This window comes from Chiloscyllium plagiosum, unplaced genomic scaffold (genome assembly GCF_037043375.1).
Source record: "Chiloscyllium plagiosum isolate Xiang-an unplaced genomic scaffold, Cpla_swu_hap1 HiC_scaffold_9, whole genome shotgun sequence".
NCBI classification, from domain to species: domain Eukaryota; kingdom Metazoa; phylum Chordata; class Chondrichthyes; order Orectolobiformes; family Hemiscylliidae; genus Chiloscyllium; species Chiloscyllium plagiosum.
In genome coordinates this window covers 651,350-666,309 of record NW_028270147.1, presented here as the reverse complement: position 1 = coordinate 666,309, position 14,960 = coordinate 651,350, and the positions used below count along the sequence as shown (strand labels likewise).

The 14,960-nt window shown below is 48.6% G+C and overlaps 1 protein-coding gene across 7 annotated transcripts in view; it reads right to left on the bottom strand.

The window, feature by feature from the left end:
• Positions 1-14,960, bottom strand: part of col11a1a (collagen, type XI, alpha 1a) — a 490,074-nt gene that overhangs the window by 135,130 nt on the left and 339,984 nt on the right. For all 7 annotated transcript variants that reach the window (XM_087990322.1, XM_087990323.1, XM_087990324.1 and 4 more), the window contains one exon: positions 4,995-5,048. In XM_087990322.1, coding sequence (XP_087846448.1) covers positions 4,995-5,048 — 54 coding nt within the window. The remainder of the gene's footprint in view (positions 1-4,994; positions 5,049-14,960) is intronic.

The window sequence follows — 14,960 nt, the reverse complement described above, 5'->3', positions numbered from 1 at the left end:
CGGTGTGGATCACTGTCGTGAACACTGTGTGGGTCGCTGTCGTGAACACTGTGTGGATCGCTGTCGTGCACACTGTGTGGGTCGCTGTCGTGAACACTGTGTAGATCACTGTCGTGAACACTGTGTGGGTCGCTGTCGTGAACACTGTGTGGATCGCTGTCGTGAACACTGTGTGGATCGCTGTAGTGAACACTGTGTGGATCGCTGTAGTGCACACTGTGTGGATCACTGTCGTGCACACTGTGTGGGTCGCTGTCGTGCACACTGTGTGGATCACTGTAGTGAACACTGTGTGGGTCGCTGTCGTGAACACTGTGTGGGTCGCTGTCGTGAACACTGTGTGGGTCGCTGTCGTGAACACGGTGTGGATCGCTGACGTGAACACGGTGTGGATCGCTGTCGTGAACACTGTGTGGACCGCTGTCGTGCACACTGTGTGGGTCGCTGTCGTGAACACTGTGTGGGTCGCAGTCGTGAACACTGTGTGGGTCGCTGTTGTGAACACGGTGTGGATCACTGTCGTGAACACTGTGTGGGTCGCTGTCGTGAACACTGTGTGGATCGCTGTCGTGCACACTGTGTGGGTCGCTGTCGTGAACACTGTGTAGATCACTGTCGTGAACACTGTGTGGGTCGCTGTCGTGAACACTGTGTGGATCGCTGTCGTGAACACTGTGTGGATCGCTGTAGTGAACACTGTGTGGATCGCTGTAGTGCACACTGTGTGGATCACTGTCGTGCACACTGTGTGGGTCGCTGTCGTGCACACTGTGTGGATCACTGTAGTGAACACTGTGTGGATCGCTGTCGTGCACACTGTGTGGATCGCTATCGTGAACACTGTGTGGATCGCTGTCGTGCACACTGTGTGGATCGCTGTCGTGCACACTGTGTGGATCGCTGACGTGTACACTGTGTGGATCGCTATAGTGCACACTGTGTGTATCGCTGTAGTGCATACTGTGTGGATCGCTATCGTGCACACTGTGTGGATCGCTGTAGTGAACACTGTGTGGATCGCTGTAGTGCATACTGTGTGGATCGCTATCGTGCACACTGTGTGGATCGCTGTCGTGAACACTGTGTGGATCGCTGTAGTGCACACTGTGTGTATCGCTGTAGTGCATACTGTGTGGATCGCTATCGTGCACACTGTGTGGATCGCTGTCGTGAACACTGTGTGGATCGCTGTAGTGCATACTGTGTGGATCGCTATCGTGCACACTGTGTGGATCGCTGTCGTGCACACTGTGTGGATCGCTGTAGTGAACACTGTGTGGATCGCTGTAGTGAACACTGTGTGGATCGCTGTCGTGAACACTGTGTGGATCGCTGTCGTGAACACTGTGTGGATCGCTGTAGTGAACACTGTGTGGATCGCTGTCGTGAACACTGTGTGGATCGCTGTAGTGAACACTGTGTGGATCGCTGTCGTGAACACTGTGTGGATCGCTGTAGTGAACACTGTGTGGATCGCTGTAGTGCACACTGTGTGGATCGCTATCGTGCACACTGTGTGGATCGCTGTCGTGAACACTGTGTGGATCGCTGTAGTGAACACTGTGTGGATCGCTGTCGTGAACACTGTGTGGATCGCTGTAGTGCACACTGTGTGGATCGCTGTCGTGAACACTGTGTGGATCGCTGTAGTGAACACTGTGTGGATCACGGTCGTGAACACTGTGTGGATCGCTGTAGTGCACACTGTGTGGATCGCTGTAGTGCACACTGTGTGGATCGCTGTCGTGCACACTGTGTTGATCGCTGTCGTGCACACTGTGTGAATCGCTGTCCTGAACACTGTGTGGATCGCTGTAGTGCACACTGTGTGGATCGCTGTAGTGCACACTGTGTGGATCGCTGTAGTGCACACTGTGTGGATCGCTGATGTGCACACTGTGTGGATCGCTGTAGTGCACACTGTGTGGATCGCTATAGTGCATACTGTGTGGATCGCTGTCGTGAACACTGTGTGGATCGCTGTAGTGCACACTGTGTGGATCGCTGTCGTGCACACTGTGTGGATCGCTGTAGTGCACACTGTGTTGATCGCTGACGTGTACACTGTGTGAATCGCTGTCGTGAACATTGTGTGGGTCGCTGTCATGAACACTGTGTGGGTCGCTGTAGTGCACACTGTGTGGATCGCTGTAGTGCACACTGTGTGGATCGCTGTAGTGCACACTGTGTGGATCGCTGACGTGCACACTGTGTGGATCGCTGTAGTGCATACTGTGTGGATCGCTGTCGTGCACACTGTGTGGATCGCTGTAGTGCACACTGTGTTGATCGCTGACGTGTACACTGTGTGAATCGCTGTCGTGAACATTGTGTGGGTCGCTGTCATGAACACTGTGTGGGTCGCTGTAGTGAACACTGTGTGGATCACTGTCGTGAACACTGTGTGGATCACTGCCGTGAACACTCTGTGGATCGCCGTAGTGCACACAGTGTGGATCGCTGTCGTGCGCACTGTGTGGATCACTGTCGTGAACACTGTGTGGATCGCTGTCGTGCACACTGTGTGGATCGCTGTCGTGCACACTGTGTGGATCACTGTCGTGAACACTGTGTGGATCGCTGTCGTGCACACTGTGTGGATCGCTGTCGTGCACACTGTGTGGATCGCTGACGTGCACACTGTGTGGATCACTGTAGTGCACACTGTGTGGATCGCTGTAGTGCATACTGTGTGGATCACTGCCGTGAACACTCTGTGGATCGCCGTAGTGCACACAGTGTGGATCGCTGTCGTGCGCACTGTGTGGATCACTGTCGTGAACACTGTGTGGATCACTGTCGTGAACACTGTGTGGATCGCTGTCGTGCACACTGTGTGGATCGCTGTCGTGCACACTGTGTGGATCGCTGTCGTGCACACTGTGTGGATCGCTGTAGTGCACACTGTGTGAATCGCTGTCCTGAACACTGTGTGGATCGCTGTAGTGCACACTGTGTGGATCGCTGTCGTGCACACTGTGTGGATCGCTGTAGTGCACACTGTGTGGATCGCTGCCGTGAACACTGTGTGGATCGCTGTCGTGAACACTGTGTTGATCGCTGTCGTGAGCACTGTGTGGATCGCTGTCGTGAACACTGTGTGGATCGCTGTAGTGCACACTGTGTGGATCGCTGTAGTGCATACTGTGTGGATCACTGCCGTGAACACTCTGTGGATCGCTGTCGTGAACACTGTGTGAATCGCTGTCGTGCAAACTGTGTGGATCGCTGACGTGCACACTGTGTGGATCGCTGTCGTGCACACTGTGTGGATCGCTGACGTGTACACTGTGTGGATCGCTGTAGTGCACACTGTGTGGATCGCTGTAGTGCATACTGTGTGGATCGCTGCCGTGAACACTGTGTGGATCGCTGTAGTGCACACTGTGTGGATCGCTGACGTGCACACTGTGTGGATCTCTGTAGTGCACACTGTGTTGATTGCTGTCGTGCACACTGTGTGGATCGCTATAGTGCATACTGTGTGGATCGCTGTCGTGAACACTGTGTGGATCGCTGTAGTGCATACTGTGTGGATCACTGCCGTGAACACTCTGTGGATCGCTGTCGTGAACACTGTGTGGATCGCTGTCGTGCAAACTGTGTGGATCGCTGTCGTGCACACTGTGTGGATCGCTGTCGTGCACACTGTGTGGATCGCTGACGTGTACACTGTGTGGATCGCTGTAGTGCACACTGTGTGTATCGCTGTAGTGCATACTGTGTGGATCGCTGCCGTGAACACTGTGTGGATCGCTGTAGTGCACACTGTGTGGATCGCTGTCGTGCACACTGTGTGGATCGCTATAGTGCATACTGTGTGGATCGCTGTCGTGAACACTGTGTGGATCGCTGTAGTGCACACTGTGTGGATCGCTGTAGTGCATACTGTGTGGATCGCTGCCGTGAACACTCTGTGGATCGCTGCCGTGAACACTGTGTGGATCGCTGCCGTGAACACTGTGTGGATCGCTGTCGTGAACACTCTGTGGATCGCTGTCGTGAACACTGTGTGGATCGCTGTCGTGCAAACTGTGTGGATCGCTGTCGTGCACACTGTGTGGATCGCTGTCGTGCACACTGTGTGGATCGCTGACGTGTACACTGTGTGGATCGCTGTAGTGCACACTGTGTGTATCGCTGTAGTGCATACTGTGTGGATCGCTGCCGTGAACACTGTGTGGATCTCTGTAGTGCACACTGTGTTGATTGCTGTCGTGCACACTGTGTGGATTGCTATAGTGCATACTGTGTGGATCGCTGTCGTGAACACTGTGTGGATCGCTGTAGTGCACACTGTGTGTATCGCTGTAGTGCATACTGTGTGGATCGCTGCCGTGAACACTCTGTGGATCGCTGCCGTGAACACTGTGTGGATCGCTGCCGTGAACACTGTGTGGATCACTGTGTGGATCGCTGTCGTGCACACTGTGTGGATCGCTGTCGTGCACACTGTGTGGATCGCTGACGTGTACACTGTGTGGATCGCTGTAGTGCATACTGTGTGGATCACTGCCGTGAACACTCTGTGGATCGCTGTCGTGAACACTGTGTGGATCGCTGTCGTGCACACTGTGTGGATCGCTGTCGTGCACACTGTGTGGATCGCTGACGTGTACACTGTGTGGATCGCTGTAGTGCACACTGTGTGGATCGCTGCCGTGAACACTGTGTGGATCGCTGTCGTGAACACTGTGTGGATCGCTGTCGTGCACACTGTGTGGATCGCTGTAGTGCACACTGTGTTGATCGCTGTCGTGCACACTGTGTGGTTCAATGTTGGTGATTATCGGTTGATGGAACGCTGTGAGACACATGGAGCTGGGCTCTGCCACATGGTGCAGAGTTAGAGCAGCCTGGGCTTGAGGCTGGGACAGGATCTTCCTGAGGAATGTTTTACTCTTGACCAACTGGCCAATTACACTGGCAATATGATCGACATCAGTGATTGGCTGAATAAATACTGGGATCCATCAATAACTCTCTCTCCTTACCCTCGCTCCTTTTTCCCCATTTGAGCCAGGAAATCCTGGGAATCCTGTCGATCCCTGAGGAAAACAAAGCAAATGATGTGAGGACAGAGATGGTGAAGATCAACAGTGGTACAATTAGAAGGAGATCATTGCAGTTTCTGAGTTTCTGGCTCAGAATAACGTTCCCCGACAGACCTGTCCTATCAGCTCACTCACTGGTCAACAACACAAACCTACTCTCCTTTCAAACCATCCAGACCCCAGCAGGAGGATTGTGTCCGATCCTGGGCCCTGCTCTTTCAGGAGGATGTCAGGGTGAGGAGAGCGAGCTGAGGTGATTTACTGGAATGGGATCAGGGATGAGGGACTTCAGTGAATGTGGAGAGACTGGAGAATCCGGGATTGTTCTCCTTAGAGCAGAGAAGGTTCCGGGGGGTTTAACCGAGGTGTTCAAAATCATGGAGAGAGTTTGATGGAGTAAATCAGGAGAGAGTGTTTCCAGGGGCAGGAGGGTGAGGGAGCAGAGGGAGACAGATTGAAGGGAATCGGGGAAAGCCCCAGAGGGGGATGGGAGGGGAGGGGGATTGTTTTACACAGTGAGTTGTTGGGATCTGGAAGGTGCTGCCTGAAAGGGCGGTGGGAGCAGATTCCGTACACTTCCCACTGCCTTGGGAAAGCAGCCAACATAATCAAAGATGCCTCATCCTGGTTATATCCTTTTCCACCTTCTTCTGTTGGGCACAAGATACAAAAGTTTGAAAATATGTACCAATAGATTTAAGAATATTTTCTTCCCAGCTGTGTACTTATCAATGTACCTCTTATATATTAGAGTCAATCTTTCTCTGCACCTTCTCTGTAGCTATACCACTATAGTCTGCATTCTGCTCTGTTATCCTAATGTGTTTATGTAAGGTATGATTTGTCTGGATAGCACACTATACAATATTTTTCACTGTATCTCAGTAAATGTGACAATAATAAATTAAGCTAAATCAAATCAGTAATAACTTTCAAAAGGAAAAAGAACATTGCAGGAGGCTACAGGGTAAGAGGAGAGAGTGTGGCTTTAATTAAATCGATCATTCAAACAACCAACACAGAATTGATGGGCTGAATGGCCCCTTCCTGTGCTCTACGATTCACTAACCACAGAGTTTTCATTGATCAATAAACTGGGGCTTTCAACATGTTGTTGGATGATAATTTGGAAAAGGAACAGTGTGGGTGGAAAGAGAGAAGATGGCTTGCTTTAAGCCAAGTCTTACAGCAGACAGCAGGTGGGCAGAATGGCCTCATGTCACTCTCTGATTCACCCACCAATGTTATTCTGATTTCACAGTGAACAATAAACCCTCTTCCTGACTTCTGCAAACTCTGGCAGTTCTAGTTAACATCTTTCAAAACCAATAAAATGTAAACAAGTTTCAAACATTCCCAGGGAATCATCAGATCATTGGAAATTCACTGCATTTTTAATCAGCAAGGAATTGAATCACTTACCAGAGAGTCTGAAAGCCCGATTGCATTTGGAAGATGAGAACATTATTAAATGATAAGTCAAGGGGATAGATCGTACATGGTACAATTTGAAAGATGCAGGAACAGAGACACCTCATGGTTTGAACAGAAAGATCAGAGCAGGCTGATTCACAATGTGCCTAACAGGAGGAGTCATTCAACCTCAGTAACTCCCCTCAGTTACTCTTCTCTCCCCTGCCTCGCCCCTCTCTATTTCTAGAATGTTCTCCAACCCCATAGCTGTCTGATGTTTCCATGCTCCTCTATTCCAAATCTTTTGTACACCTTCATTTACAATCACTCAATCATTGGTGCTTATATCTATAGCTACAAGAGTCCCTGTCAGACACTGTTGAAGATCAACCCCATGTCCAAATATCCTCATGAGACTCAGTGTCAAATGTTGCTGCTACCAAACTGTATCAGGATATTATTTGACCTTAAAGGCTGTATAAAAGTTACAGGGTGGATGGTGAGCAAATAGATTGCAGATACACAGCTGTGTGTGCATACCAGCTCCACCCAGAAGGATCCTCATCGATCAGAATCCTCTGCCTGGAATTGGGGGTGAGAGCTGTTTGAGGGTAAATTCACATTTGAAATGTGGGAGTTTTTCAAAGGCTATTGATGATAGTTCAGGACTAGCATGCTCCTGTAAGGATGAAAGATAAAGATGAAAAATGTGTTGCTGGAAAAGTGCAGCAGGTCAGGCAGCATCCAAGGAACAGGAGAATCGACGTTTCGGGCATAAGCCCTTCTTCAGGAATGAGGAAGGTGTGCCAAGCAGGCTAAGATAAAAGGTAGGGAGGAGGGACTTGGGGGAGGGGCGTTGGGAATGCGATAGGTGGAAGGAGGTTAAGGTGAGGGTGATAGGTCAGACTGGGGTGGGGGCGGAGAGGTCGGGAAGAAGATTGTAGGTTAGGAAGGCGGTGCTGAATTCGATGGATTTGACTGAGACAGGCTGGGGGGAGGGGAAACGAGGAAACTGGTGAAATCCGAGTTCATCCCTTGTGGTTGGAGGGTTCCTAGGCGGAAGATGAGGCGCTCTTCCTCCAGGCGCTCTTCCTCCAGGCATCGCAGGTCTGGCGATGATGGAGGACCTGCATGTCCTTGGTGGAGTGGGAGGGGTAGTTAGTGTTCAGCCACGGGGTGGTTGGGTTGGTTGGTCCGGGTGTCCCAGAGTTGGTCCGGCCTGTCTCCCCAATATAGAGGCGGCCACATCGGGTGCAGCGGATGCAGTAAATGATGTGTGTGGAGGTGCAGGTGAATTTGAGGCGGATATGGAAGGATCCCTTGGGGCCTTGGAGGGAAGTGAGGGGGGAGGTGTGGGTGCAAGTTTTGCATTTCTTGCGGTTGCAGGGGAAGGTGCCGGGAGTGGAGGTTGGGTTGGTGGGGGGTGTGGTCCTGATGGATGGCGTTTTTACAGGGGGCAGGGTGGGAAGAGGTGTAATCTAGGTAGCTGTGGGAGTCGGTCGGTTTGTAGTAGATGTCTGTGTTGAGTTGGTCGCCCAAGATAGAAATGGAGAGGTCTAGGAAGGGGAGGGAGGAGTCTGAGATGGTCCAGGTAAATTTGAGGTCGGGGTGGAAGGTGTTAGTAAAGTGGATGAACTGTTATGCCCGAAATGTCGATTCTCCTGCTCCTTGGATACTGCCTGACCTGCTGCATTTTTCCAGCAACACATTTTCCAGCTCTGATCTCCAGCATCTGTAGCCCTCACTTTCTCCTGCAAGATAAAGTTGACAAGATTCAGAAACCCTGGATGGTGAGAGACATTGAAAGTTCAGTCAAAAAGGGACAGAAAATATCTACCAGATTAAGGAAACTGAAATCAGACAATCCCTTGAGGAACATAGAGGTAGCAGGAAGCAACTGAAGGAATAAAATCAGAAATTGCTGGAGAAACTCAGCAGATCTGGCAGTATCTGTGGAAAAAAGGCAGACTCATAATGAGTCACCAGACTCAAAACACCAACTCTATTTTCTCCCCACAGATGCTGCCAGACCTGCTGAGTTTCTCCAGCAATTTCTGATTTTATTTCAGATTTGAAGTATTCACAGTTCTTTGTTTTAGATTAGATTACATTACAGTGTGGAAACAGGCCCTTTGGCCCAACAAGTCCACACCGACCCGCCGAAGCGAAACCCACCCATACCCCTACATTTACCCCTTACCTAACACTACGGGCAATTTAGCATGGCCAATTCACCTGACCTGCACATCTTTGGACTGTGGGAGGAAACCGGAGCACCTGGAGGAAACCCACGCAGACACGGGGAGAACGTGCAAACTCCACACAGTCAGTCGCCTGAGGCGGGAATTGAACCCGGGTCTCAGGCGCTGTGAGGCAGCAGTGCTAACCACTGTGCCACCGTGCCGCCCACTTATTTAAGTTTAAAAAAGGAATTCGGAGGTTTAAAAAGGACCATGAAATGTCCTTGGCAAGTGGGATGAAGGAGGATTCCCAAGGCATTTTATTCATATAATAGGAGCAAGAGGGTAGCGAGGGAAAGGATTGGTCCACTCAAGGATAAAGAAGGGAATTTGTGTGTGGAGCCAGAGGAAGTGGGTGAGGTCCTTAATGAGTATTTTGCATCAATATTCACTAAGGGGAGGGGGATAGTGATCTTCTAGGGTATGTCGATATTAAGAAGTAGGGGGTGTTGGGTGTCTTGAGAAACATTAATGTATTTATTTCCCCAGGGCCGGAAGGGATCTATCCTAGGATGCTGAAGGAGACACCGTAGGAGATTGGTGATGTCTTGACAGAGATCTTTGTATCCTCTTTAGCCACGGGTGAGGTCCTAGAAGATTGGAGATTAGCCAATGTTGTTCCTTTGTTTAAGAAGGGCAACAGGAATAATCCACAAAATTATAGGCAGCCCAGCATTATGTCAGTGAATGGGAAAATAATTGGAGAAGACTCTCAGGGACAGAACTTGCATGCCTTTGGAGAAGAATGGACTTACTCGGGATAGTCAGCACAGCTTTGTGTGGGGTTAGCATGGTTTATTAGGGATAGTCAGCACGGCTTTGTGTGGGGTTAGCATGGCTTATTAGGGATAGTCAGCACAGCTTTGTGTGGGGTTAGCATGGTTTATTAGGGATAGTCAGCACGGCTTTGTGTGGGGTTAGCATGGCTTATTAGGGATAGTCAGCACGGCTTTGTGTGGGGTTAGCATGGCTTATTAGGGCTAGTTAGCACAGCTTTGTGTGGGGTTAGCATGGCTTATTAGGGATAATTAGCACAGCTTTGTGTGGAGTAGGTCTTGCCTCACAAACCTGATTGAGTTTTTTGAAGAAGTGATGAAGATGATTGGTTGAGGGTAAGGCAGTGGATGTTGTCTACAGTAATTTTACTAAATTATTTGACAAGGTCCCCCATGGTAGGCTGGTCTAGAAGATTTAAAAACTTAGAACATAGAACATTACAGCGCAGTACAGGCCCTTTGGCCCTCAATGCAGCACCGACCTGTGAAACCAATCTGAAGCCCATCTAACCGACACTATTCTATTCTCGTCCATGTGCCTATTCAATGACCATTTAAATGCCCTTAAACTTGGTGAGTTTACTACTGTTGCAGACAGTGCATACCACACCCCTAATACTCTCTGAGTAAAGAAACTACCTCTGACATCTGTCACCTTTCAATTTAAAGCTATGTCCCCTTATGCTAGCCATTACCATCCAAGGAAAAAGGCTCTCCCTGTCCACCCTATCTAACCCTCTGATTATCTTATATGTCTCTATTAAGTCACCTCTCAACCTTCTTCACGTTAATGAAAACAGCCGCAAGTCCCTCAGACTTTCAACATAAGACCTTCCCTCCATACCAGGCAACATCCCGGTAAATCTCCTTTGAACCCTTTCCAAAGCTTCCACATCCTTCCTATAATCCAGTGACCAGAACTGTACACAATACTCCAAGTGCGGCCGCACCAGAGATTCGTACAGCTGCAGCATGACCTCATTGTTCCGAAACTCAATCCCTATAAATAATAAAAGCTAACACACTGTACGTCTTCTTAACAACCCTATCAACCTGGGTGTCAACTTTCAGGGATCTATGCATATGGACACAGTGATCTCTCGGCTCATCCACACTACCAAGAATCTTACCCAACACCAGGTTATAGTCCAACAGGTTTATTTGGAGGCGCTAGCTTTCAAAGTGCTGCTTCTTCACCAGGTGTTTGTGGAGCAGAATGATAGGACACAGAATCTATAGCAACAGGATTGCAGTGTCATGGAATGCAATATTAAACAAATTTAGCTTGAGTCTTTCACTCACACCCCCACACAGACCCTCTCTCATACACAAGCTCCATCTCATATGCACACAGATACACACCTCGCACTCACACCAACACACACACCCTCTCACACATGCCCCATCACACTCACACACACACTTCACCAACATTACATACACACATATACACACACACTCTATCACGTGCACTCCCACCCACACACTCACACTCACATGCACACACACTCTGTCGCTCCTACATGCATTCACATATAAGCTTATCGGGTGAATTTGTTTTTGCAGAATTACATTATATTTTGCTCAAAAATTGCATGAATCCATGTAAAACTCTGCAAATCTACACAAAGGGTTTGTCAGTCTGACATAGCATTGGGACACAGACAGACTTCACACCTATTGGTTAAAAAGCTGAGCGGGGTTAGTGGTGCTGGAAAAGCACAGCAGTTCAGGCAGTATCCGAGGAGCAGTAAAAAGTATTCCTGATGAAGGGCTTTTGCCCAAAACGTCGATTTTCCTGCTCCTTGGATGCTGCCTGAATTGCTGTGCTTTTCCAGCACCACTCTGATCCAGAATCTGGTTTCCAGCATCTGCAGTCATTGTTTTTACCTAAAACATTGAGCTAACTTGAGAATATAATTTAAAAGAAGTTCTGGGATTTACATATCAAAGAACAGGAACCAGCATATCCCATTCTAAAAGATGAAAGGTTTAATCTAAGATTGTTTACTGTATCACATCTCTCTGACAGTGGACTCCTTTGGCTATAAATTTTGTGAGCATGATCTTAACCTCCACACCAACCTGATGAAAGAGCAGCGCTCTGAAAGCTAGTGCTTCCAATTAAACCTTTGGACTATAACCTGGTCATACAGTCATAGAGATGTACACATTGGAAACAGACCCTTCGGTCCAACACATCCATGCCGACCAGATATCCCAACCCAATCTAGTCCCACCTGCCAGCACCCGGCCCATATCCCTCCAAACCTTTCCTATTCATATACCCATCCAAATGCCTCTTAAATGTTGCAATTGTACCAGCCTCCACCACATCCTCTGGCTGCTCATTCCATACACGTATCACCCTCTGTGTGAAAAAGTGTCCCCTTAGGTCTCTTTTATATCTTTCTCCTCTCACTCTAAACCTATGCCCTCTAGTTCTGGACTTCCCCAATCCGGCACGGTGGCACAGTGGTTAGCACTGCTGCCTCACAGCGCCTGAGACCCGGGTTCAATTCCCGCCTCAGGCGACTGACTGTGTGGAGTTTGCACGTTCTCCCCGTGTCTGCGTGGGTTTCCTCCGGGTGCTCCGGTTTCCTCCCACAGTCCAAAAAAGACGTGCAGGGTCAGGTGAATTGGCCATGCTAAATTGCCCGTAGTGTTAGGTAAGGGGTAAATGTAGGGGTATGGGTGGGTTTCGCTTCGGTGGGTCGGTGTGGACTTGTTGGGCCGAAGGGCCTGTTTCCACACTGTAATGTAATGTAATCTAAAATCTAATCTAATCTCAACCTCCGACAGTCCAGGGTAAACAGCCCCAGCCTGTTCAGCCTCTCCCTGTAGCTCAAATCCTCCAACCCTGGCAACATCCTTTTAAATCTTTTCTGAACCCTTTCAAGTTTCGCAACATCCTTCCAATAGGAAGGAGACCAGAATTGCACGCAATATTCCAACAGTGGCCTAACCAATAACATGTACAGCTGGAACATGACCTCCCAACTCCAGTACTCAATACTCTGACCAATAAAGGAAAGATTACCAAACACCTTCTTCACTATCCTATCCACCTGTGACTCCACTTTCAAGGAGCTATGAACCTGCACTCCAAGGTCTTGTGTAATTTTAACTTTGTCCACCCCAGTCTAACACCAGCAGCTCCAAATCAAGAATCTTACCATTCGCCCGGTACTCTGCATTCCTGTTGCTCCTTCCAAAGTGAATCACCTCACACTTTCCCACATTAAACTCCATTCGCCACCTCTCAGCCCAGCTCTGCAGATTATCTATGTCCCTCTGTAATCTGCAACATCCTTCTGCACTGCCCACAACTGTACCGACCTTAGTGTCATCCGCAAATTTACTAACCCATCCTTCTACGCTCTCATCCAGGTCATTTATTAAAAATGACAAACAGCAATGGCCCCAAAACAGATGCTTACGGTACACTACTGGTAACTGAACTCCAGGATAGAACACTTCCCCTCTGTCTTCTTTCAGCTAGCCAATTTCAGATCCAAAATGCTAAATCACCCTCAATCCCAAGTCTCTGTATTTTGTGCAATAGCCTAACGTGAGGAACCTTTTCAAACACTTTACTGAAATCCATATACACCACATCAACCACTTTACCCTCATCCACCTGTTTGGTCACCTTCTCAAAGAACTCAATGAGGTTTGTGAGGCACAACCTACCTTCACAAAACTGTGTTGACTATCCCTAATCCAATTATTTATCTCTAGATGATTATAATTCCTATTTCTTACAATCCTTTCCAACACTTTACCCACAACTGAAGTAAGGCTCACTGGTCTATAATTATCAGGGTTGTCTCTACTCCCCTTCTTGAACAGGGGAACCACATTTGCTATCCTCCAGTCTTCTGGCACTATTCCTGTAGACAATGACGACATAAAGATCAATGCCAATGACTCCAGAATCTCCTCCCTGGCTTCCAAGAGAATCCCAGCATAAATCCCATCCAGCCCAGGGGTCTTATCTATTTTCACAATTTCCAGAATTGCTAACACCTCCTCCTTGTGGACCTCAATCCAATCTAGTCTAATAGCCTGACTCCACGCACAACTTCCCACTACTGTCCTTGACTGGCCCGAATCTTACCCTCGTCATTCTTTTATTCCTGATATACCTATAGAAAGCTATACGGTTGTCATAAAGTCATAGAGATGTACAGCATGGAAACAGACCCTTCGGTCCAACTCGTCCATGCCGACCAGATATCCCAACCCAATCTAGTCCCACCTGCCAGCACCCGGCCCATATCCCTCCAAACCCTTCCTATTCATATACCCATCCAGACACATTTTAAATGTTGCAATTGTACCAGCCTCCACAACATCCTCTGGCAGCTCATTCCATACACGTACCACCCTCTGTGTGAAAAAGTTGCCCCTTAGGTCTCTTTTATATCTTTCCCCTCTCACCCTAAACCTATGCCCTCTAGTTCTGGACTCCCCAACCCCAGGGAAAAGACTTTGCCTATTTACCCTATCCATGCCCCTCATAATTTTGTAAACCTCTATAAGGTTACCCCTCAGTCTCCGACACTCCAGGGAAAACAGCCCCAGTCTGTTCAGCCTCTCCCTGTAGCTCAGATCCTCCAACCCTGGCAACATCCTTGTAAATCTTTTCTGAACCCTTTCAAGTTTCACAGCATCTTTCCGACCTTAATCCTTGATCCTAGCTGCCTAAAACGTCTCATGTCCCCTCCTGGCTCTACTTAACGCTCTTTAGGTCTTTCCTGGCTAACGTCTAACTCTCAAGTGCCCTAACTGAGCCATCACATCTTATCATTACATAAACCTTCTTCTTCCTCTTGACAAGAGCTTCTACTTCTTTAGTAAACCACGGTTCCTGCGCTCGACCACTCCCTCTCTGCCTGACAGGTACATACATATCAAGGACACGCAGTAGCTGTTCCTTGGATAAGCTCCACATTTCAATTGTGCCCACCCCCTGCAGTTTTCTTCCCCGTCCTATACATACTAATCTTGCCTAATCGCATCATAATTGCCTTTCCGCCAGCTATAACTCTTGCCCTGCAGTATACACCTATCCTTTTCCCATCACTAAAGTAAACATAACCGAATTGTGGTCACTATCACTAAAGTGCTCACCTACCACCAAATCTATCACCTGACCAGGTTCATTACCCAGTACCAAATCCAATGTGTCCTCGCCCCTTGTTGACCTGTCAACATACTGTGTCAGGAAACCCTCCTGCAGACATTGGATAAAAACTGACCCATCTAAAGTACTCGAACTATAGCATTTCCAGTCACTATTTGGAAAGTTAAAGTCCCCCACAACAACTACCCTGTCACTCTCACTCCTATCCAGAATTATCTTTGTTGTCCTTTCCTCTACATCTCTGGAACTATTCGGAGGCCGATAGAAAATCCCCAACACAGTGACCTCTCCTTTCCTGTTTCTAACCTCAGCCCATACTACCTCAGTA